The sequence below is a fragment of the Myxine glutinosa genome, chromosome 2 (assembly GCF_964187855.1).
Source record: "Myxine glutinosa chromosome 2, kmMyxGlut1.1, whole genome shotgun sequence".
Classification (NCBI taxonomy): Eukaryota; Metazoa; Chordata; class Myxini; order Myxiniformes; family Myxinidae; genus Myxine; species Myxine glutinosa.
In genome coordinates, this window is record NC_136262.1 from 202,559,863 (window position 1) to 202,584,990 (window position 25,128).

At 41.8% G+C, this 25,128-nt stretch overlaps 1 protein-coding gene across 1 annotated transcript in view; it reads right to left on the bottom strand.

Moving 5' to 3' along the window:
• Positions 1-1,666: 1,666 nt before the first annotated feature.
• LOC137412964 (fibroblast growth factor 8-like) overlaps positions 1,667-25,128 on the bottom strand; it is a 50,264-nt gene continuing 26,802 nt past the window's right edge. The window contains exon 5 of the mRNA XM_078772181.1: positions 1,667-2,826. Coding sequence (XP_078628307.1) covers positions 2,554-2,826 — 273 coding nt within the window. The 3' untranslated portion in view covers positions 1,667-2,553. The remainder of the gene's footprint in view (positions 2,827-25,128) is intronic.

Sequence of the window (25,128 nt, forward strand, 5' to 3'; positions counted from 1 at the left end):
AAATTATTAGGGAACAAGCTCATACATGTAAATTAATCGTGATATTAAGGTCGGTGTCCAATGACAATGATTTGTTTAAAAAAAAGGGGAAGGTTAAGTCATTTATCCTTTACTTTTAGCAAATGTCATATAATCATCATGCATGTTATATTACTATTGAGAAACAAGTGGACTGTGATCAATTTCTGAACCACATGGCTTAGATAGCACAATTCCATAGCAGGTATATATATATATATATATATATGTATATGTATATCACTCACACACACACACACACACACACACACACACACACACACACACACACACACACACACACACACACACACACACACACCACACCTTGGTCCATGAATCATGATACCTTCCCAAAACAGAGGTTGATACTTTGAGCCCTGTTAGGACTCCATTCCACATTCTGAAACAATTAGAAACCAACACACCACACACACCATACACACACTCCTTTGGCACATCTTCACTGGAATGGTGACCATGAACCCCTTTGCCACATCAACATTTGCTGCAGGGCCTTGACCAAGCAGTGAAGAGGTACTCGGAGTATATACTCCCTGATGGGATGGCACGTTAGTTAACATTCTGGGGAAAATCCACTCCAGGATGATGACAGTCAGGGAGCCAGAAACTGGTCCGTGGATTGATAGTCCTTTCACCAGGAATTGGGCTAATGATCCTGCCAAAAAAGCCTTCCAAAGTCTATATAGGCTGACTCATGTTGCAATTAGTAGCATAGCAGCTGACTGCATTCGGGAGTGGACGTTTTTTGTGTTTTACACAGACGGCAACCGAACAGACTACAACTGAGCAGGTCTCCCCATCTATTGTTGCTATTTATCATCCTGGTTGCAATGTAAAGTTTTTATTGACCGGTAATCGTAGGCAAATAGGGTGAATGTGTGGCAGGTAACTCATGTTAATCAGGACCCCTGCAACAAGTGTTGGTATGGCACAGGGTTCATGTTAACCTTTCCAGTTAAGAGGTGCTTAAGTTGTATGTAATATTCATACACCTGTATATAAAAATACACATTATCTAATATGTAAAGCTCATTCTAACTTCTGACTGACTGATAATGTTCTGTACCTTCCAGGTGTCATCAAAAGCTGAAATTTGGTGAGCCGACAGACATCAGCCGGTACACCAGGAAAATTCCAGAACTGTCGGAAAGCTTCCGCATATATATATATATATATATATATATATATATATATATATATATATATATATATATATATATATATATATATATGTGTGTGTGTGTGTGTGTGTGTGTGTATCCTATACCACCTTTCTTATACCATATAGAGCCGTGCTTGCTATTCAGTGTCTTTCATTCAAATTCTGAAGCCAATTTCACATAAGAGCGGCGTCGTGTTACAAATACCGTCATTCACTTACTGGCAGTCCAACCGCAACTGCAACCGCATCAATCTCAAGCCATTAACGAATAGTCAAAACGACTGCGTATCACATTTCATGATCATACACTTCTACCCTTTTCGCAACCAAACGATACCAGCAGCACGTGCATATTTCAGATGCTTCGAGCAGGTGCGTTTTAAGTTTGGCACGTGCGATGACATCACGTTTACGTCACAGTATCATCTCTTGAAAATCAAAACAGGAGAGAAAACATTTGAAGACAATGATTCCACGTTTAATGCTGCTTCATTGTTGCACAATAAATAAATACATTATAAAAAAATTACCTGATATGTTTATTTCTGACGTAAGGTGAAAAAAAAAAAAAACTAAAACGAATGCAAAAGGCATCTACTTAAAGGAGGACTTAACCATAAAAATGGCGTATGTGCTTAACATAAGAAAACAAAACCTTTCACGTGAACAGACAAATAATAACACAGGTATATCAGACATCCAGTGTACCTCAGCATCGTGGGCGTTGTCATGCTTTAACGGTAACAAATGTTTTTCTTTTCTTCTTTTTTTTAATAGAAAATCTACAGTATCCGAAAAAAAACTTTGAAAAATAAAAGTCTTTCAACTTTCATAAAACGAGTTCCTTCAAAGCACAGGTCCTTTGGGCATAGTTCAAAAATCCGTTTGTCACTTGCTCGTTTTTCTTTGTCTTGTTTCTGGAGCTTTTGCTGTCCGAGGCGGTACAACACAGGGTGACGCATGTGACGTCATCATGGGGTGCGCACGTCATGTGCCGCTTTCTTGCCCTCGAGCCGCGATTAATAAATAACAGTCACCAGCGAGGGGAAGGGGGTGTTGCTGGAAGGGTGGGGTGGGGTGGGGAGGGGTCTCTTGGATGGACGAATGAGGTGCGCACGTGTCCATAAATACATAAACTAACAACGCACTTCATGATATAGCACAGGTCGGCATACAAAAAAATAAACATCTCGTTGCTTGTTCTCGCTAAAGATTCGAAGATTTCAAGCAGGGCGGGAGGTTCAGCGACTCCTTTCCTTCGAGAGAAGTCGAAGAGAAGATGACGATCTTTCCTGTCCTCTCCCCGTCTCAAAGCCCCAACAGTCACCGAGTGCGCACGTGTGCGGCGATTACCTCCCTCCTGCACCCCGCCTGCGCTTGGAGCGGTGCCGGGGTGAGGTCGGCACGCGGATGAACTTGCGTTGTTGTTGCTTGCGACGGCGTTGGAATCGCTTCATGAAGTGCACCTCGCGTTGGTGCTGCCGGGTCTGCGAGCCCTTGCGAGGTCGACCTTTACGTGTGAAACCCATGTACCAGCCCGCAAACTTGACTGACTCGAGAGCCGTGTAGTTGTTCTCCAGCACGATTTCCTTGAAGACACATTCGGGCCCTTTTCCTCTCTTCTGCTCGGCAGGACCACGTGGTGAAAGGGCGGTGTGGAGGCAGATGTGGTGGGTGTGGCCGGGAGTGGGTGTGGACAGTGGGAGAGAGGGGTGTGAGGGGGGGGGGTTAAGGAGAGAAGAACATACACGATTAGTTGTTTGTTTTTCATGACGACTCCGTAATACATTCAACTTACTTCAGCTCACACACCTTAAAAAACGATAGCAGATGAGGTTTTGCCATGAAATACGTCACACATTGGCTTTTATTTATTTTTTGGCCCAATAAGTAAGTTGTATTGCCATACTGCTTGAGGGAGAGTACCAGGGCACCGCTGACATTTCCGTGGCTCAAAACGAACCCTTGACAGGTTGTCACTCTGTCAGTGCTAAAGTGTCACAGTAAAGAGTATTTCGTCAAACATTGTTGACATAGATGCACAATTAGCTTTGTTGTGAGATTGCAGATAGGAGGATGTGTGAGAGATATGCAGTCATGGCCAGAAATATTGGCACCCTTGCACTTCCACAAACAATGCACCATTTCGTCCAGAAAGTTATTGAAATTTAAAAAATCTTTTGTTATCGACATTTGTATTTCTTTGGTTTGTAGTGGAACAAAACAAAAAAAGCTGAAGGAATTACTAAATCTTAGCTTATTCCACACATAAATCCTAAAATGGGCCAGACAATATTATTAGCACCTTTTAGAAGTTGGAAGAAATAATTAGATTTCAAGCAGGTGATTCTCCTTTACTTTGGAATTGAACTTATCTGTCGTGAGTTGCAGGTGCCTGCAATATAAAAATCACTTATTCAACCAGTTTGAATAGAGAAAGGGAGTTATTGTGCTGTTTTGTGTCACTGTGTGTACCACAATGAGCATGGAGAAAAGAAAGAAAACCAGAGCATTGTCTGAGGAGGTCAGACACAATATATATGTCATGGACAACAAATGGACAATCTCAAGGCTACAAGTCCATCTTCAGAAACCTTTATGTTCCCGTGTCCACTGTACGCAATGTTATCAGGAGGTTTAAGACCCATGGCACTGTAGCCAACCTCCCTGGACAGTGGACATGGCCGCAAAAGAAAACTTGATCGAAGATTGCAGCGAAGGATTGTTCGAATGGTGGAGAAAGCACCTCGATCAACTGCCAAACGGATTCTAGCTGATCTTCAGACACAAGGTACTACAGTTTCAATTCGCACCATCCGTCACCAACTCAATGAAAGGGGGTTCTATGGTAGGAGACCCAGAGGACCCACTGCTGAGAGAGAGACATAGAAATCCTGACTGGAGTTTGTCAAAACGCACCTGAATAAGCCAAAATCCTTCTGTGAGAATGTCCTGTGGACAGATGAGAACAAATTAGAGCTTTTGGGGAAAACACATCATCTCTATGTTTACATAAAACGAAATGAAATCTTCAAAGAAAAGTACATCTTCCCGACAGTCAAACATGGAGGAGGTTCATTGAAGTTTTGGGGTTGCTGTGCTGCCTCTGTCACTGGGTACCTTGAATGTGTGATGGCATCATGAAATCAGGAGATTAACAAGGCATTTTGGAGCGCAATGTTCAACCCAGTGTCAGAAAGCTGGATCTACAAAAGCTGGTTGAAGGTCATGGGTCTTACAGAAGGACAATGATCCCAAACACACTTCAAAAAGCACCCAGGAATGGTTCAAGACAAAACACTAAACTATTCTGAAGTGGCCAGCAATGAGTCCAGATCTAAATCCGATTGAACACCTGTGGGGAGATCTGAAAACAGCAGTTGGGAGAAGGCACCCTTCAAATCTGGGAGAACTGGACCAGTTTGCACAATAAGAGTGGGCCAAACTGCCAGTAGAGAGGTGTCGGAAGCTTATTCATGGCAATAGGAAGCGCTTGACTGCAGTTATTTTGTCCAAAGTCTGTACTACCAAATATTAAGTCTTGGGTATCAATAATTTTGTCAATGCCACTTCTTTTTATTTTCTTATTTAAAAGGATATATTAAGTTCTGAATCAAAAACAAAGGTTCTGTAATATTAACAGTGAAATAAAGAATTGTGGAGACCAAATAATTTTGTCAATTTCAACTTCTTTTTCGACAAAATTGTGTTGTTTGAAAAAAGTGCAAGGGTGCTAATACTTTTGGCCACGACTGTATGTATATATGTGTGTGTATATACAGACTTGGCATTTAATATGGAATATTTTTTTGTGGGGTGAACTTACTTTTCAAGATGACTTAGAACCAAAAGTTCATTGGAATTATGTTGAAATCTTTCCAGATTTTGTTAATGTGACCTTTAAAAGAAACAAAAACCACATTTGACATTTCGAAACAAATAAATTGATCCTTGAAAGTGATGTAAACTGACATCGAACTCAATTCATGGACAGTACTGTGTTAAACCTCTGTGCGTTTTCCAGAAGTATCTCTTTATTTTTCAGATTAGCCAAAAAATTTTTTAACAAAAACAAAAGTTAAATTACGACTGGGATTACGGACAGTAAAATTACAGTTCAGTACTTCGTGTAACCCCAACGAGCATTCAGGAGAGCACATACACATTGAGGCATGCTGTTCACGAGATTTGCCAAGGTTTGGACAGGAATCGCTTGCCATGCTGTGACAACAGCCTGCTGCAATTCACGCACAGAGGTCGGCTGCTGGTCCAAGTGGTCGATTTGACACGTTAATTCTGCCCAGAAGTTCTCTATTGGATTAATATCCGGGGACATGGCAGGCCACTCCATATGCTCTACACCACGGTCAGCAAGAAAGTGTTGGATCATGCGAGCACGATGAGGCCGTGCATTGTCATCTTGGAAGACAAAGTTTCCTCGAAAGGCTGCACGAGCAAATGGAAGCAATGTTTCTTCCAGAATGGCCCTGTGCTTGAACTGGTTCAGGTTTCCATTCAGAACAACCAGGTCAGTTTTGCCCCCTGCATGAAAAGCAGCCCAAACGGTCACCCCACCACCTCCAGCTTGGACTCTTGGCACTATACAATCTTTGTTGTAGGCTTCATGCACTTGTCTGCGCACTTGGACGCGGCCATATTGACGATAGACCAGAAATCTAGACTCGTCACTGAAGATCACGTGATTCCAGTGTCCTGGCTGCCATTGACGGTGCTCTCTGGCCAACTGCAATCGGCGCTGGCAGTGTTGTCTGGTCAGGCGTGGCTTTCTCAGGGGACGCCTGGCACGATAGCCTGCTTGAACCAGTCGTTGGTTGACTAGCCTTCTCGATACAGGCACATTTATCAGTTGCTGCCACTCAGCCCGAAGCCGATTAGCTGACTTGGTACGGCCATTGCGGACTAACCGGTGCAGCTGGCGATCATCCCTCCTTGTGGTTCTGCGGGGACGTCCTGGCCTCGGTATTGGAGTAGGGACACCCCTCTGAGCATTTCGTTTCAGGATCTTTGACACCTGACCTTGAGTGATGCCATACTGCCGAGCAATAGCACGCTATTTCATGCCGTAATTTCGTAAAGCCACCACTCCATGACAAACAGCATTGTCGAGTTGACGGACCATCTCCAGAGGAAGCGGCAATAACTTTTGGAGATGTGCAGCAGTTGTTTTCCACTAATACAGAATGCAACAACCCTTGTATACCCGACTGTGAAGCCAATCATCAAATGCACCTGTCCGTACATTTTGCCACGCCACCTGTGATATAATCCTGTTGTTGACTTCTTGCTGCGACAGACAATCAGTGACATGGTTCTTTTAACAAATAAATGACCGAAGTGTAAAAGAAACTCACCAGATTGATATTCTGAGGTAAGAAAGTAAACCCAAGTCAAGAAAAAAAAAATATTCCATATTAAATGCCAAGTCTGTGTATATATATATATATATATATATATATATATATATATATATATATATATATATATATATATATATATATATATATATATATTCAACGACATAACAGCGTGTGACGAGCGCTGTCCCGATCTCCTGTGGACCGAAGTCCGAGACCAAAGCGTCACCTCCGTCCCGGAGGCCTCAGCCCGGCCACTCTGTCAACAGACAGAGATTTAATCTTTGGTCCCCATTGGCTAAACGTCATGCAGACCCGCCAATCCAACTTTCGGGCTTATTTACCTCTTATGAGGCCTGCCTTTTTTAGAATAAAAAATCAAACATTAAAACAGCCTTGGACGTGCACCTTGATCCCATGGCCAAGGCACACCGTCTATCAAGGCTGTCCCATTAGCATACACATGCACCTCAACCCAAAGTCTGAAGCACATGGTCAATCAAAACACATGCATCCTGACCCCGAAGGGCCAGAATGCATGGTCATACAATTGGACCCCTCCTCCATAGGAGTGAGTCCCCATGACTTCAACACCATGCCGTCTCGACGAGGGCTTATTTGCCACTTATGAAGTGGCCTTTTTTATGATAAAAAAGGTAAAAAATCAAACATTTGAACAGCCTTGGACGTGCACCTTGACCCCATGGCCAAGGCACAACGTCTATCAAGGCTGTCCCATTAGCATACACATGCACCTCAACCCCAAGGCTGACGCACATGGTCATTCAAACACATGCATCCTGACCCCGATGGGCCAGAATGCATGGTCATACAATTGGACCCCTCCTCCATAGGAGTGAGTCCCCATGACTTCAACACCATGCCATTCCGACGAGGGCTTATTAACCCTCATCAGGACGGCATAATGCAAAAAATCTAACCAACGAGGACCAAACTCGTCGATTACGTTGATCAAGGCACCTCCTAGCTTTAATGGTGAGCACCAGCCACGGATTATGTCTCACACGGTAAAAACTGCATAACCCGCAAGGAACCAACAGCCTGTCTGCCACACAGACCATTGTTCCATATATATATATATATATATATATATATATATATATATATATATATATATATATATATATATATATATATATATACATACGTTGCATTCAGAAAGTATTCAGACCCCTTCACTTTTTTCACATTTTGTTATGTTGCAGCCTTATGCTGAAATCGTTTAAATTCATTTATTCCCTCATCAATCTACACTCAATATCCAATAATGACAAAGCGAAAACAGGATTTTACAAAATTTTGCAAATTTTTTTTTTTTTTTAAACTGAAATATCACATTGACATAAGTATTCATACCCTTTGCTATAACACTTGAAATTTAGCTCAGGTTCCTCCCATTTCTCTTGATAATCTTTGAGATGTTTCTACACCTTGATTAGAGTCCACCTGTGGTAAATTCAATTGATTGGGCATGATTTGGAAAGGCACACACCTGTCTATATAAAGTCACACAGCTGACAATGCATTTCAGAGCAAAAACCAAGCCATGAGGTCGAAGGAAACTGCCTGCAGAGCTCAGAGACAGGATTGTGTCGAGGCACAGATCTGGGAAGCCTACAAAAAAAATTTCTGCTGCATTTAAGGTTCCCAAGAGCACAGTGGCCTCCATAATTCTTAAATGGAAGAAGTTTGGAACAACCAGAACTCTTCCTAGAGCTGGCCGACCGGCCAAACTGAGCAATCGGGGGAGAAGGGCCTTGGTAATAGAGGTGAACAAGAATCCGATGGTCACTCTGGCTGAGCTCCAGAGATCCTGTGTGGAGATGGGAGAAACTTCCAGAAAGACAACCATCACTACAACACTCCACCGATCTGGGCTTTATGACAGAGTGGCCAGACGGAAGCCAAACAGTTCAATCTTGGTTTCATCAGACCACATAATCTTGTTTCTCACAGTCTGAGAGTCCTTTAGGTGCTTTTTTGCAAACTCCAAGCGGCTTTCATGTGTCTTTCACTGAGGAGAGGCTTCCGTCCTGAAACAGACGATTAATAACTAAAGCCATTTACGATAAGGGCAACTCGAATCACTCAGAGACCAAGAGATTTTATGTGCGTATTTAATAAGTAAATGGGAAGCGATAACAAAGGGCACAGAAGCATATCTTTACATATTTTACTCACAAAGATACGCACCCCGGCTATCAGACAAATGGAGGTACACAGTACTTAAAGTTCTGAACAACGTATCAGACTAGCGCGATTTAAATCGACTATTGTCCCATAATGTGTTAAAGACGTTCTAGTAAACAGACTCGACTTAAATTGCCGACTTACTTGCGCATCAGGAAGGAGATAATTGGTTTAGGGTCGTTTATTGGCACAGTTAGCCTGCTCGTGGTCACTTTGGAGTTGCAATTCCACGGTGTTTCTGCATATCTCGTGGGATTGCGAGTTGGGAAGGCAACTGTGATGAGCCTTGACATGCAAGAGCCATGCTGTTGCTCTCTCGATTGTGGTTTCTGTGTTTGGTGCGGTGTTGGGGAGGGGTTGTGGTGGGGGCGGACGAGTGGGGAGGAGGTTTGTAGGCTGGGGAGAGGACTGAAGCCTTAGGGTTGGGAGAGGGAGGTTGAGGACTTGGGGATTGGGAGGAGGGGGGGGGGCGTTGATGACTTGGGGATTGTGAGTGGGGGTAGTTTAGGACTTGAAGTCACATTTTACATTGAGTGAATGTTCTCTGGGTCTCTGCGAGAATATTGTATTAATAATTTTATCAGTATATAGCAATCTTTACAAGGTACTGTATAAGGCTTGGTACTCTGATAAAACTTCATCAACAGACACATCGACTTACACCCCACAAACATAGCACTACGCAATCAATTACAACGTCAAAAACGCCAAAGTCATTTGAATGCAGGGAAGCCCTGTGATTGGCAAGGACTTGGACCAATCCATCAGGTGAACCGTCCAACAGAACAATGGTTAACACCACACTCAACGTCTCTGAGGAAGAGAACTAGTTTGTTCTTGAAACGTCAGGCTATTAATAAAGAATTTTTAATTATTTTACTGCTCAGTGTGCTATCATTTACAATATATATATATATATATATATATATATATATATATATATATATATATATATATATATATATATATATACATAGTAGAAAGGTAGAAGGTTGGGGCGGTTGTGATTATACATTTTAAAAGAAGAAAGGTGCTGCGAATGAAAAACTAAACGAGATCTACTCCACTCTTTGAGCAATAACCAAGAGCAGATCCAGTCTCAGGTGACATTCACCCTCTTCACAGCAGGCTTCCTCAGGCCAATAGCCTTGGCATGTGCCAATTGAGGAGCGGTTTTATTTTGCCGGACCTTAAGCAACAAACACCAATCACCTCATCCCTGGTTTTCATCATATTATCGCATCGCATCGCAGGATGCCCCCGAATCATTGCTTGCAGCGTGCAAGCATGCCCCACGTGTGTGTGTGTGTGTGTGTGTGTGTGTGTGTGTGTGTGTGTGTGTGTGTGTGTGTGTGTGTGTGTGTGTGTATGTATGTATGTATGTATGTATGTATGTATATATATATATATATATATATATATATATATATATATATATATATATATATATATATATATATATATATATACATTAACGAAGTGGGGGACAGGACAGAATCTTTTATCTTGTCTGCATTGTTTATAATTGTTCCAATGGTCGAGATAACCAAGTCTAATGCATGACCCATTTCCACCTTCTGACACTCAGCCACCTCGATCAATCTTAACACTTCCATTGTCCATCCAAAGAAATGCTTTTCCTTGACACTTTTTTCACGTTTCCAGCACTAATACATGCAGGCCTCTTTGCAGACATTAGAAGAGTAGAAGTCTCATGAAAATTCAGGAAAATACAGTACTACAAGACAGAGGGAAAGAGGGACAAAGGAGGAGTAAACAGCGCTGATTGGCGATCAGAGCATGTGCATACACGACAATCAATGAGGGTGGCTGCGTTTACTCAGTGAGAGCTGCGTGTTATGGATTTTCTTCATTTTTTTTTTCGTAAAGGTTTTTCCCATGACAGACAACATTAACGAATCAGTATATATATATATATATCCCGGTGTGTACCCCAGGTTAGAATAGGTACACCGTATCCCTGTGTGTCGTAAGAGGCGACTAAAAGGGTTGGCGTCAGGAAGGGCATCCGGCCATAAAAACATTGCCTCAAAAAGGGAATCATGACAATTACAATTACATATGGGCAGGGTACAGCCTGAAGTACCCGTGGAGGACCTCACTCCCTCTCGTCAAAACTCAAGGTGGGGAACCCGATCGAAGCAAGGGTGGAAATCATTCCATTTATGACGACGAAACGTCTGATGCCCGACGTGGAGATCGGTTTCTGAGGTTTGGGACATGGAATGTAGGGACAATGACAGGGAGATCAGGCGAAGTGGTGGAAGTATTGGTCAGAAGACGAGTGGACATATGTTGTGTGCAGGAGACGCGATGGAAGGGAAGTGGTGTGAGAATGGTGAAGGGTAGGCAGGGACAGAAATACAAGTTTGTGTGGCAAACGTGCCAATTCGCGTTGCAATTCCGGTGCAATGAAGGCATGCATGGTGTTGGTGTCCTGTTTTCTGAGGAGTTTGCAGACAGTGTGGTGAGTGTGACAAGAATGAGTGAAAGGTTGGTGATGGTGAAAATGATGATTGGAAAGTTATTGGCGAACGTCATCTCGGGATATGCTCCACAAGTCGGTCGGAGCGATGAAGAGAGGGACAAGTTCTGGTGTGCGATAGAGAAGCTGATGGAAAATGTGAAAGATGAGGAAGTTTTTGTGGTTGGAGGAGACCTAAATGGACATGTGGGAAGGAGTATAGACGGTTTTGAGGGAGTTCATGAGGGTTACGGATATGGTGTGAGGAATGGAGAAGGTGAAAGGATTTTGGAGTTTGCTGATGGAGCTGGTTTGTTGATTTGTAATACTCAGTTCCAGAAAGAGGATAATGAGCTTGTTACAAAGAGGATAACAAGGACCGGCAGAGAAGATAACTGAGAAGGATGTTGAGGAAGCGATAAAAGCAATGAAGAGTAGAAAAGCGGGAGGGCCGACGGGAGTTGTGGGAGATATGTTGAAGGCAGCAGGAAGTGGGGGTGTGAAGAGAATGACAGAGATCTGTAATCTGGTGGTGAAAGAAGTCCGCATTCCAGTGGATTTGGAACTGAGTACCCTCGTCCCCTCTGGATTGTGGCTCATGTCAAGCGATAAAGTTATGGGAGCATTGAATGAAGGTAATGGAAAGGGTGTTGGAGAGGAGGATAAGGAAGAAAGTGAAGATCGACAAAATGCAGTTTGGATTTATGCCAGGAAGAGGAACGACAGACACGCTCTTTATTATGAGGCAGTTGCAGGAGAAGTACATGGACAAGAGGAAGAAGTTGTTTCTTGGGTTTGTTGATCTGGAGAAAGCATTCGATAGGGTTCCACGCGAAGTCGTGACATGGGCATTGAGGAAGTTAGGAGTGGAAGAATGGTTGAACAGAGTTGTGATGGCAATGTACAAGAGATCGCATACAGCTGTAAGGACGAAGGCCGGGAACAGTGGTGAGTTTGAGGTGAAGGTGGGAGTGCATCAGGGGTCGGTACTAAGTGCACTACTATTTGTAGCTGCGATGGAGGTGCTGGCTCGGAACGTAAAGGAGGGTTTACCATGGGAGTTGTTGTATGCAGATGATCTGGTGTTGATTTCAGAAAGTATGGATGGACTGAAGGAAAAGATGAACAAGTGGAAGGAATGTATGGAGACAAAAGGTCTGAAGGTGAATATCGGAAAAACGAAGGTGATGGCAAGTGGTAAAGCATGTGGTGAGGTGGAAAGAACTGGGAAGTGGCCGTGTGCTGTGTGCAGGAAGGGTGTCGGAGTGAACTCCATTCAATGTACAAGGTGCGCTGAGTGGGTTCATCAAAAATGTAGTGGTCTGAGAGGTTCATTAACCAGTGTGGCAGCTACATTCAAGTGTAAGGTGTGCACAGAGGGAGCTGCAGATGGAGGAAATGTTGGGTTGGATCTTGGAGACGGCGTAAAAACATTTTGCTACCTCGGAGACATGCTGAATGGAGAAGGTGGATCAGACTCGGCAATGGTTGCTGGAGTGAGATGAGCATGGAAGAGGTTTCGGGAACTGAGTGGCGCGCTGACGAGGAGGGGAGTGTCGTTGAAGCTGAAGGGAAAGGTGTATGCTGCATGTGTGAGAAGTGTTATGATTTATGGGAGCGAGATATGGGTAATGAACGTAGAGCAGCAACGAAGGCTGGAAAGGGTGGAAATGCGAATGGTTCAGTGGATGTGCGGAGTATCGTTGAGAGAGAGGAAGACAAATGATGGATTGCGAAAGATGATGGGAATAGAACCTGTGATGGATGCTGTGAAGAGAAACAGGTTGAGATGGTTTGGTGATGTGTTGAGGAAGTATGAAAGTGACTGGTTCAGAAGAGTGATGGAAATGAATGTAGAAGGAAGTAGAGGACGGGGAAGACCAAGAAAGACTTGGCTAAAGGTGGTGGAAGAAGAAATGCAGCAAGGGGGTTAACAAGGGGAGATGCAGAAAATAGGGCAAAATGGAGAAGATTGTCATGTGGACCGCAGGGCTAACCCCCGCTCTAGCAAGGAAAATGGCCTTAAAATGCCTGTTGTTGTTGTTGTTGTTGTTGTTGTACACATACATATATATATATATATATATATATATATATATATATATATATATATAGATAAATATATATATATATATATATACATATATATACGAGTATATATATATATATATATATAATTATATATATATATATATATATATATACGTATATATACATATAATTATTTATATATATATATATATATATATATATATATATATATATATATATTATATATATATATACATATATATATATATATATATATATATATATATAATATATATATATATATATATATATATATATACATACAGTATATTCACACACCAGTGGGGCATGCTTGCACAATTACTCAGGTGCATCCGACGTGCAGTCATAATAAATAAAAGTTTTATATATTTTATGACTGGATTCAGAGAGCTTCATATTCAAGAGCACTAGGTTACAATGATATGCAAGCCAAAAGACAACCTAAAAATGTTGCATATTCATTAAACTAGAGCGGCGTTCGGTGGAGTGCATACCTCCACCAGGCTGAAAAGTTTACATTTTGCCTCCCACTGATATGCCTGATCTGCATCCGGACCGAAACAAAAATGTATTCGGCTTGTTCTTGTCTCCTACTCAACTCATCCACCAAGTTTTGCCATAACCCATCCACAACTCTTTGAAATATCACGAAATATTATCTTTGACATATCTTGCAATAATATAATTTTTGGCTGGATCTCTCAATTGTGAATAATCACTTAAAAATTATCGCATCTGGATCTTCACCAAAATCAAATCAATTCGTCCTTGTCACACACCCAACCTATCCACCACATTTCATCTGAATTAATTCATAGACTTTTGAGATATCTTGCTCACAAACAGACAGGCAGACAAACAAATATGGGTAAAAACATAACCTCCGTCCGTCTACCTTCGTTATGGGCGGTTATTAATTAGCAAAAGTATGACCAAAAAATGGCATGTGATCCAAAATGCTATACAATTAAATATGCAATATTTAAAGTGTGCCATCATTACTACGATTACTTAGTAGTAATCAACAAATTGCTAATTAGTCAAATTACTTCGCAATGAGCAATATTTAAAACACATCAATACTTATGCACCTCATAGATCAGAGATATAGACATAGGAATCACTTGTAATTGCTTCCTTTCTAATGTGTAAAGTCCCGTCTCCTTCGACTGTTTTAAAAAGCCCATTGTGGTTGCTTTCTGTAAGCAGCTAAATAACTCGAGTAAATCATTTGAATGAGCTCTTTATTGAAAGGTTTACAGCTATAGTAATTTTCAGGTAAATATGGCAAAAATGATAAAATAAGAGACAGAAGAGGTTCGTGTAAGCATTGCCTAGCAACCAGTTTGAGTATAAGCTCCATTGTCTTGGGTTATGTGACCTGTAGTGAGCAGAATGAGTTTCCACCAGCTTACCTTTATTTGAGGATATATACAAACTTGCATTACACCAATGTCACACAAGGGCATTCTTACAGCAGACAGGCAGATAGATGTTTAGACAGACACACATAGATATATAGATAGAAAGATAGACACATATAGATAGATAGACAGATGCACAGATTGATAGTTAGATAGACACACATTTATAGATCGACCAACACATATATAGATATAGAGTCAGATAGACAGATGCACACACAGATAGATCGATATGTAGATAGACACACATATAGATAGACACACACCGATATGCAGATAGATCGACAGACACACACATATAGATAGTTCGATAGAGAGACACACGCAGATACATAGATTATACAGATAGACAGCCAAACACACACACACGGATCGATAATCGATAGAGACAGACACAGATAGATAAATAGATAGAGATAGAGATAGAGATAGAGATAGAGACAGAGACAGAGACACAGACAGACAGACAGACTGCTCACAAGTGCATGAAAATAAAGTGGGAGCATTAAAGCAGTCCCAAGTTCAGTTTGTAAGGGAATTTGTTTCCCAATTGAATGTGGAATATTTATGGAGATTGCTCTGAATTCCCTTTGATAGCATAATAATCACAACCTGTTAAGACTGATAAGGTTTCTCATAATTTAAATAACGGAAAGATAATTATACGTTGACAGAATTCACTGAATAGTTTGTGGTTATACTATTTTTTTTAACTTCAGGTAGGTGTGTGAACCAACGATTCTGAGCCCATACACCACCAGTATAGGCAACAAAAATGCACGCGACTCTAAATTGCGTGAATATCGATATTTTCTAACCTCCGCATGTACTGTCCGGACCCAAACACTCTTAAATTAGGTATTATTCAGCATTATATGTGTTTACATAGTTTACCCCATTCAGACACAATCGGGCAACTTACATTTGCCTTATATATAGTAAGCAATAACGAACCGTGCTTCGTATGTAGGTACATAATAAATAGAAGCCTTATGATTTTAGGCAAGCATCACTGACCTGCTGCTAGATATCAATTGAGTTCTATTTTTTTATGGACGCATTTACGTTTTTTTACGTAAATTTTCATTGACGCTTTTATTTCACAGTTCACAGTTATAGAAATTACATTTCCAAATGCTAGATATTGATTGAGGTATTCTTTTTATGGATGCATTTACTGTTGTTTACATAAATTTTCATTGATGCTTTTATTTCACAATTTACAGTTATAGAAATTACATTTCCAAATGCTAGATATTGATTGAGGTATTCTTTTTATGGATGCATTTACTGTTGTTTATGTAAATTTTCATTGACGCTTTTATTTCACAGTTTACAGTTATAGAAATTACATTTCCAAATGCTAGATATTGATTGAGGTATTCTTTTTATGGATGCATTTACTGTTGTTTACGTAAATTTTCATTGATGCTTTTATTTCACAGTTTACAGTTATAGAAATTACATTTCCAAATGCTAGATATTGATTAAGGTATTCTTTTTATGGATGCATTTACTGTTGTTTACGTAAATTTTCATTGACGCTTTTATTTCACAGTTCACAGTTATAGAAATTACATTTCCAAATGCTAGATATTGATTGAGGTATTCTTTTTATGGATGCATTTACTGTTGTTTACATAAATTTTCATTGATGCTTTTATTTCACAGTTTACAGTTATAGAAATTACATTTCCAAATGCTAGATATTGATTGAGGTATTCTTTTTATGGATGCATTTACTGTTGTTTATGTAAATTTTCATTGACGCTTTTATTTCACAGTTTACAGTTATAGAAATTACATTTCCAAATGCTAGATATTGATTGAGGTATTCTTTTTATGGATGCATTTACTGTTGTTTACGTAAATTTTCATTGACGCTTTTATTTCACAGTTCACAGTTATAGAAATGACATTTCCAAATGCTAGATATTGATTAAGGTATTCTTTTTATGGATGCATTTACTGTTGTTTACGTAAATTTTCATTGATGCTTTTATTTCACAGTTTACAGTTATAGAAATTACATTTCCAGATGCTAGATATTGATTGAAGTATTCTTTTTATGGATGCATTTACTGTTGTTTACATAAATTTTCATTGATGCTTTTATTTCACAGTTTACAGTTATAGAAATTACATTTCCAAATGCTAGATATTGATTGAGGTATTCTTTTTATGGATGCATTTACTGTTGTTTACATAAATTTTCATTGATGCTTTTATTTCACAGTTTACAGTTATAGAAATTAACTTTCCAAATGCTAGATATTGATTGAGGTATTTTTTTATGGACGCATTTACTGTTGTTTACGTAAATTTTCATTGATGCTTTTATTTCACAGTTTACAGTTATAGAAATTAAATTTCCAAATGCTAGATATTGATCGAGGTATTCTTTTTTTTACAGACGCGTTTACGGGGTTTTTTTTAGCATACATTTTCATTTATGGACACTTTTTTTTCATTTACAGACATGATTGTCATGTTTATTTCAGTTTACAGTTATATATTTGGGGGGGGGGGGGGGGGGGTTGTTTGCTTACTAGTTTACGGTTTTTTTAACATAAATTTTCATTTGCGGATGCTTTCCGAGTGTTTTGTGATTTTTCCCAGTGTACCGGCTTCAATGTCCGCCGGCACGCCAATTCTCAGCTTTCTACGACACCCGGAAGGTACCAAACATTAATATCAGATTCCAGAACTCAGTGAGTCAGTGAGTCATTAGAATGAGCTTTATACATATATATAACCACCTTTAGAGGCCATTTTTCCCCGCAAAGCGGGGGTTGGCCTTTTTCGGGAGCCGTGGTTGTTGTTGTTTTTTGGTCCCCTTTTTGAAGCAATGTTTTACGGCCGGATGCCCTTCCTGACGCCAACCCTTTTTGCCGCCTTTAACGACAAACAGGGAATTACCAGTGAACTGGTACTCAATTTGCCGACCTCGGAAGGATGACAGGCTGAGTCAACCCCCCTGGCGTTAATTCAGCGATCGACCGGGATTCGAACCCAGGATCCTAGGATCCTAAGCCGGCACCCTAGCCACTAGCCCAACACCAGGGTTAAATTATATATTAGATATAAATTAGATATACACTGCACATTGCACAACAGCAGCTGCCTAAAGCGAAATTAAAAGCTTTGCATGCTCAGCTGAATATATAAATTGTTTCCATGGCAATATTTTGCAAGATACCAAACATTTATATCAGTGAATCAGTGAGTGAGTAATTGACTGATTGAGTCAGTGGTTAGAAAGAGCTTTGTATGTTAGATATATACATGTATATGTACATTACTGTGCAAAAGTTTGGGTTATTGCAATAATATTCATACTTTAGAGTAAATTCATCAAATTATCAGTGATAACAATCATATGTGTTTATAATTGTAAATCACCAGTCTGTTTAAGTGCACGTGAAACAAACTCCTTAATTAAATTACAAACCCGTGCCATTTTATACTATCAGTCAATACTTTGTGTGTCCTCCCTTTGCTTTCTTGAGTGCCATCACTCTTTTACCCACGATTCCTGTTCATGACTGAAACACTCTTACAGGAATATTGTGTCAAATATCCTTTAATATATTCAATAGTTCTGTAACGTTAGTTGGGTTCTTGTACTTCTACGTTTCTATGTAATCTCATATGGTTTCGATGGGACTCCTGTCTGGGCTCAGGGGTGGCCATTTTAACACTTGGAACACACCAGCTGTAACCTTGTTATCCAAATAATCTTTTAAGATTTTGCAAGTGTGTTTTAGATAATTATCTTATTGGAAAATCACTATCCTGTTCGGATTAAACGTTTTCCACTCGGAACTGTATGGTGCTGCAGTATCTGCTTGTGCTTCTCTTTTGTTAGATGCCCATTGATCTTAATAGGTTTTCCTTCACCAAAAGCTGAGACTCCACTCCAGATCCCCATGTATAACAGTAGATGCAAACATTGCATGTCATAATATTCTCCAAATCTTCGGCATACAAACTGGCGTCTTTGATGCAAAAAGGTAAAACTGATTCATTACACCAGAGTACCCAATTCCATTGATCAGTCTCCCAATCTTGGTGTTGCCTTGCAAATCTCAGTCTTTTTACCTTATTCTGTGGTCTCAACAGCGGTTTATTTGCTGCAACTCTGCCGTGGAGAACCGCTGCAGTCAGCCTTCTGCACACAGTGCTGGATGAGATGTTAATGTTCAGGCCTGCTCTCATTTCATTTGTCAGCTACTGCCTTCATTTCCATCTACCTCGTAAGCTGAGCAACTTCAACTGCTTGTTTTACCTTGGGGAGGTTGTTCTGGGTCTTCCCTGGCCTTTTCGTGTCTTGTACTGAGACAGTTTATTTCAGGCATTGCAAAGTATACCTCACACCATTGTAGGATATCTTCAGCTTTTCTGCTATTTTGTTCTTAGTGTGCCTTCTCGCAGAATTTGGATCTTCACACGCCGTTCTGTTGAAAGTTGCTTCCTTGCCAAGACGCTGAACCAAATATGATGGACATTCAAGCAAGGGAACAAGGTGATGAAAACTAATTTCACATATTCTCTAATTTTCAACTTTTATTGTGTTTTTTTAAAATTTTGCATTTATTTAACTGGTGTTGATTATTTCAATCATTTATTACTTACTGTACAAAATCCACAAACTGTTTCCTGCATATTTTTGCATTAGAAGTGAATATTGCGAGCACATGCGTATACTATGTATAGTAAAAAGAAAACTTTTTCAACTTCCTAATTTATTTTACATACTGAAAGGTAACTATGATATTAAATTCACGTTCACAGAGATTTTAATTCTTACCTGCTATATTGCATACTTCCAAATTCCCACAATGTTTATGGGGAATAGCACCCCAAAAGTGAAAATAAACCAAAGTTTTGCACAGTATTGTATATGTGTATCTATATTTACATGATATACTGTATATATATTATTTGTATATCTACGATATAAGAGAGCAGTTGGTCTGTCTGTCTGTGTCGCCATTTTCCTCAGAGACGGCTGAACGGATCTTCGTCAAACTTTCAGAGGTTCATCAGTGAGTGCCTGGGAGTGTTTTAGGCAAAAAAAAAAAAACATGTTTTATTAAATAAAAAAAAGTTCGTTTTTTTGGATAAAAAAATAAAAAGAATTGCTCGATAGTGCCGAAGCCCTTTTTAATTAATGACAGTTATATACAAGTACACATTCACATAAATAAATACAAAACAATCAGACATTTTTTTATTTTATTTTTTTTGTATATTGAATCGAGGCTCGTGAAAGAGCTGAAAGATTTGAACACAAATAAATCAAACAATTCCAGAAGTGTACGAAGTTGGTAGTAAGGTGTCTTCTTCTTCCTGACCTGCATCACACTTAACTCAGAAACGTGATGAACGGCACATTCACCAGCATATATTCAACGAAAAGGTGATGAACTCCCTCCACTCCCCCCACTCCCTTCCTCACCCCTCCCTCTCCTGCCTCCACCCTCCGCCCCTCCCCCCCCCGCCATACGCCCGGCAATGCCGGGTACTCAATACTCATGCGAGTCCACGATATAAGAGAGCTGTTTGTCAGTCTGTGTCGCCATTTTTCTCAGAGATGGCTGAACGGATCTTCGTCAAACTTTCAGAGGTTCATCAGTGAATGGCTGGGAGAGTTTTAGGCAAAAAAAAAAATGTTTGAAAAAAAAAAAGTTCGTTTTGGATTGAAAATAAATAAATAAATAAATAAATCGCTTGATAATGCCTAAACCTTTTTGATTAATGACAGTTATATACAAGTACACATTCGCATAAATAAATACAAAACAATCACCAGACATTTGAACACAAATAAAACAAACAATTCCACAAATGTACGAAGTTGGACGGCATCACACTTAATTCAGAAACGTCATAAGTCAGAAACGTTGCCAAACCACGTTTCGATTTTCGATTTGCACTGCTGCCAATTCAGCAGCATATATTCAACGAAAAGGTGAAATTATGATTTGACATTTGTGGTGGATTCTGATTTGGATGTAATTGCTTTTATATTATATTTGCCTTCATTTCAAATATGTTAATGTTTCTTATTCTCTTGAGCAACGCCAGGTACTCCAGCTATAAACACATATACTTTACTCGGTGTACAAATACAAATTTGTCGCCGCAGCCTCATGCGGAGGTGTGGGAGACCAGTAGAGGGGCGTAAATTCTCCATGGAAATGTGTACCATGTAGCGCCACCTGGTGATGGTGGCAGAGGGTATTACAATTTTTTTTTTTTTTTAACCTGGGCAACACTGAGGTTAAAGCACTCTTTGCACGGGTAAATTATTCCTCCTTCTCATCCCCCCTCCCCCAAAACAAAGGGGCCTGTCAAAGCCACCCCCCCCCCCAAAAGATGTATATGAAGTATATCTTTCCCCTCCCTCTCCCCTCACCTCTCGCATCCCTCCCCCTTCCACTCCCCCCACTCCCTTCCTCACCCCTCCCTCTCCTGCCTCCTCCTCCCCCCACCCCCCCACCTAGCAACGCCAGGTACTCCTGCTAGTGTGTGTATATATATATGGGTGGGAAAAGTATAAACACAAGGACACCAACGACTTCCAGGAAAGAAGTTGGTATTTCAAAAAAGTGGATTTGGGGTGAAATTAGCTGGGGTAGAAAAGATCAAGGTTTTGGATGGGGGAAGATAAGAGATGGTGGTGAACAGCTGTTTTAAAGACCTGGAGGGAGGAGTGGGATTGAAGAGAGTGAGGGAATTTGATCCAGAGGTGGGAGAAAAGAGGAATGAAAGAGTGAAGGTGAGCAGAGAGTCCTGATTTTGGCAGTTTAACCATAAGAGGGTTGCAGACATCTTGTGTGACCTGTAGGAATATTTGAGGGACAGAGCCCAGAGAGAGCTGGGGGTGCAAGGCCGGAGAGGAGTCGGTAGAAGACAGAAAGACCAACAACCTGCCTGCGGTGAGTAAGTGAAAGGCCCTCAGAGGTAGATTCATCGCGGGAGATTCCAATGATTATGAACGCTTTGGTTTCAACAGCGTGAAGACGAGCTAGGTGTGAGGCAGGAGCACCAGCCCAGAGGGGAGAGCAGTATTCCATTGAGCTGCAGATGAAAGCCTTGTATGTGGTGAGGAGCTCAGGTGTGCCAAGGAAGGACTTCGCACGACGGAGGATGCCCAGTCGGCGACTGGCTTTGGAGGCCAGATTTGAAATGTGGTTTTCCCAGGAAAGATCATGGCAGATAGTGAGACCCAAAAGCTTGAGTGACAGAACTTCTTGAAGAGGATTATTCAGAAAGTGGATGGGAGGGTTGTCCAGTCGATCTTTTCGGAGAGACATCGTAAGAGTGTGAGATTTGTCAGGATTGAAAGACATGTTCCACTTGCTTGCCCAGTCTGTGATTTTGTCCAGGTCTGCAGAGAGTGAGGAGGCTGCAGGCTGCCGATCTGAGGGATGAGGAATGGAGCAGCAGAGAGTGGAGTCTTCAGCAAAGAAATGAGGAGGATTTTCGAGTGAGTCTGCGAGATCATTGATGAAGACGAGAAAAAGCACAGGGCCCAGAACATTGCCTTTGGGAACTCCAGCCTGAACAGGAAGAGGAGATGAGAGAAACCCATTCAGGGCCACACGTTGACTAGGACTAGAGAGGAAGTCTGCCAGCCATGCGTGGAGATTTCCATGGATACCAAAGGAGGAGAGTTTGGTGAGCAGAGCAGGGTGCCAGACCGTATCGAAGGCACATGATATGTCAAGGGCGACAGCTCTAATTTCCTGTTTGGCATTGAGGACTTCCATCCATTGTTGAGACAGCAGAAGCAGCATGTCCAGAGTAGAGTGACCTGGTCTGAAACCAAATTGATGATCAGAGATCAAACCATTGGAGAAGAGGAAAGATTTCATATCCGAAGCAATGATGGATTCCATGACTTTGCTGATAATTGGGAGAAGGCTGATTGGTCTGTAGTTGCTAGGATCTGTTTTTGCACCTTTTTTGTGTAAAGCAGTGATGTTGGCTGATTTCTAAGCAGATGGCAGATGACCTTGAGCAAAAGAGAGGGTGAAGAGAACAGAGAGAGGGAGTGAAAGAGCGGAAGAACAGGATTTTAGGACCCGTGGGCTGATGCCGTTAGGTCCAGTTGCAGAATCAGTCGAGGGTTGACAGAAACTTTTCCACCTTGTCAGGAGGAAAGGACACAGAGTCCAGGAGCAGCTGGGAATGACTGGATACGGTGGGTACAGAGAGGGATGGGTTTGGGACACAAGATTTAGAGGCAAACACACAGTTGAGGCATTCAGCTTTTTCACGTGCGGAGTCAGCTGTGTAGCCTTTTGAGGTAAGGGAGAGGATGGAGGGGGAACAAACACCAGAAACAGATTTGACCAGACGCCACCAGGATTTGGAAGAGGGAGACAGATAAGAAAGTTCGGTCTTGAGAACGGAGAGATATTGTTTCCTGGCTCTCCTGAGGGTGGACACACACTTGCTTCGGGCTTTGTGAAAGGAAATGAGATTTCCTTCCGTTGGATTTGCTTTCCAGGAGACGAAGGCAAGTTGTTTCTGGGCAACAGCCTCACCACAAGATTCCGTGTACCAAGGATGGGAGGAAGGGTATGACAACTGAAGACGAGATGGGATAAACCTGTGCATGAGAGAGAGAAATTTACTTTGGAAGAATTCCCAGGATGAGTTGATGTCAGAGGCGGTAGAGATGGGAGACCAGTCCAGATGATTGATGGCTGCTTGAAGACCGTGCCAGTTGGCCTGAGTGAAATGCCAGACTCGTCGATGCTTCGGAGGCTCCTTGAGAATGGTCAGAGAGATGTCCACTTTAACAAGCACATGATCAGATGAGCCGATTGGAGCAGACTTAGAGCAGCAGACATTTTCAGGGAAGTTAGTCATAACCAAGTCCAGAAGAGAAGATGCCCCGTTGACTAAGATCCGGGTCGGGAAATTGACAGCTTGTGTCAGTCCCAGTGAGTCGCAGAAGTCCTTTGCTGAGGAGCCATGGCTGGTGAGAGAGGTACCCACACCCAGCGAACTGGCATGGTGACAATTGAAATCACCACATATAAGGAAGAGAGAGTTGGGATGAGTAGATAGAAGTTGGTCCATATTATCAGACAGCGAGATGTAGATGGAGTCATCACTGTTTGGTGGACAGTACAACACACATATGAACAAGAGGTGGGAGCGAAGGGGAAGCCGTAGCCAGAGGTATTCCTGGGGGTGAGGTGGAGAGAGGGCAGTGCAGGGTGAGTGAGACAGAGAGTTTTTGATAAAGATAGCAACCCCACCTCCAGGACGAGGCTCAGGTCTATCATACTGGAGGAGCGAGTAACCCGGGAGAGATACTAAGGAATCAGAGACATCATGAAGGAGGAAAGTTTCTGTTAAGCAGATCACGTCTGGTTTGTCAGTAGCAACCTGTATGGAGAGATCAGTTAAGTTTGAACACGAAGGCCCCGGATGTTTGAGGTCCATACCGTTAATGAAGAGGAACGGGGAGCATCGGATACAGAACATGGGGTGGGGGGGGGGGGGGGGTAGGGTAAGATGTGGAAGAGGAGGAAGACGTAGGGAGAGCTGTTGAAGGTGTGTCAGAGATTTCAGAATAGCTCGGAGAAAGGGAAGGATGGGGCGGACAAAAGGTTTGATAGTGATTGGGTGAGGCACAGTGAGGTGTTATTTGAGGAGGGGGAGAGCGAGGCAGAAGGTTGGGGGAGATGGAGGTGAGAGTTAGAATGGGGAAGAAGCGGGGAGGACGCTTTGAGGAGGAGGGGTGAGAGGGGGGAAATGGAGAAGAAATGAGGGTGGGGAGATTTGAAGGGGAGGGGTGAAGGGGGAGTTCATGAGGGGAGGGGTTAGGGGGGAGTTTAAGAGGGAAGGGACAAGGGGAGGGATTTGAAAGGGATGGGAGATGGGGGAGATTTGGAGGGGAGGGGTGAGGGGGGAATCTAGGAGGGGAGGGGTGAGGAGGAGTCTAGGAAGGGAGGGGTGTGGGGGGAGTTTCGGAGGGAAGGGGGGAGATTTGAAAGGGATGGGTGATGGGGACGATTTGGAGGGGAGGGGCAAGGGGGAAGATTTCAAAGGGATGGGTGATGGGGAAGATTTGGAGGGGAGGGGTGATGGGGAAGTTTTGGAGGGGAGGGATGATGGGGAAGATTTGGAGGGGAGGGGTGAGATTGGATTTTAGAAAGTGTACGATTAATGGGAAACGAACATTTCTTGCAAAATGAGTTTCTTGTGACCTTTGAGTTAAAAATACGTTTAAGGACGCTGGAGAGGGGGGGGGGGGGGGGGTGGAGTGCAGGTGAGTTTAAGGAATATATGAAAGAGGCACTGTAAGAGATGGAAAAAATTTTTGGAATG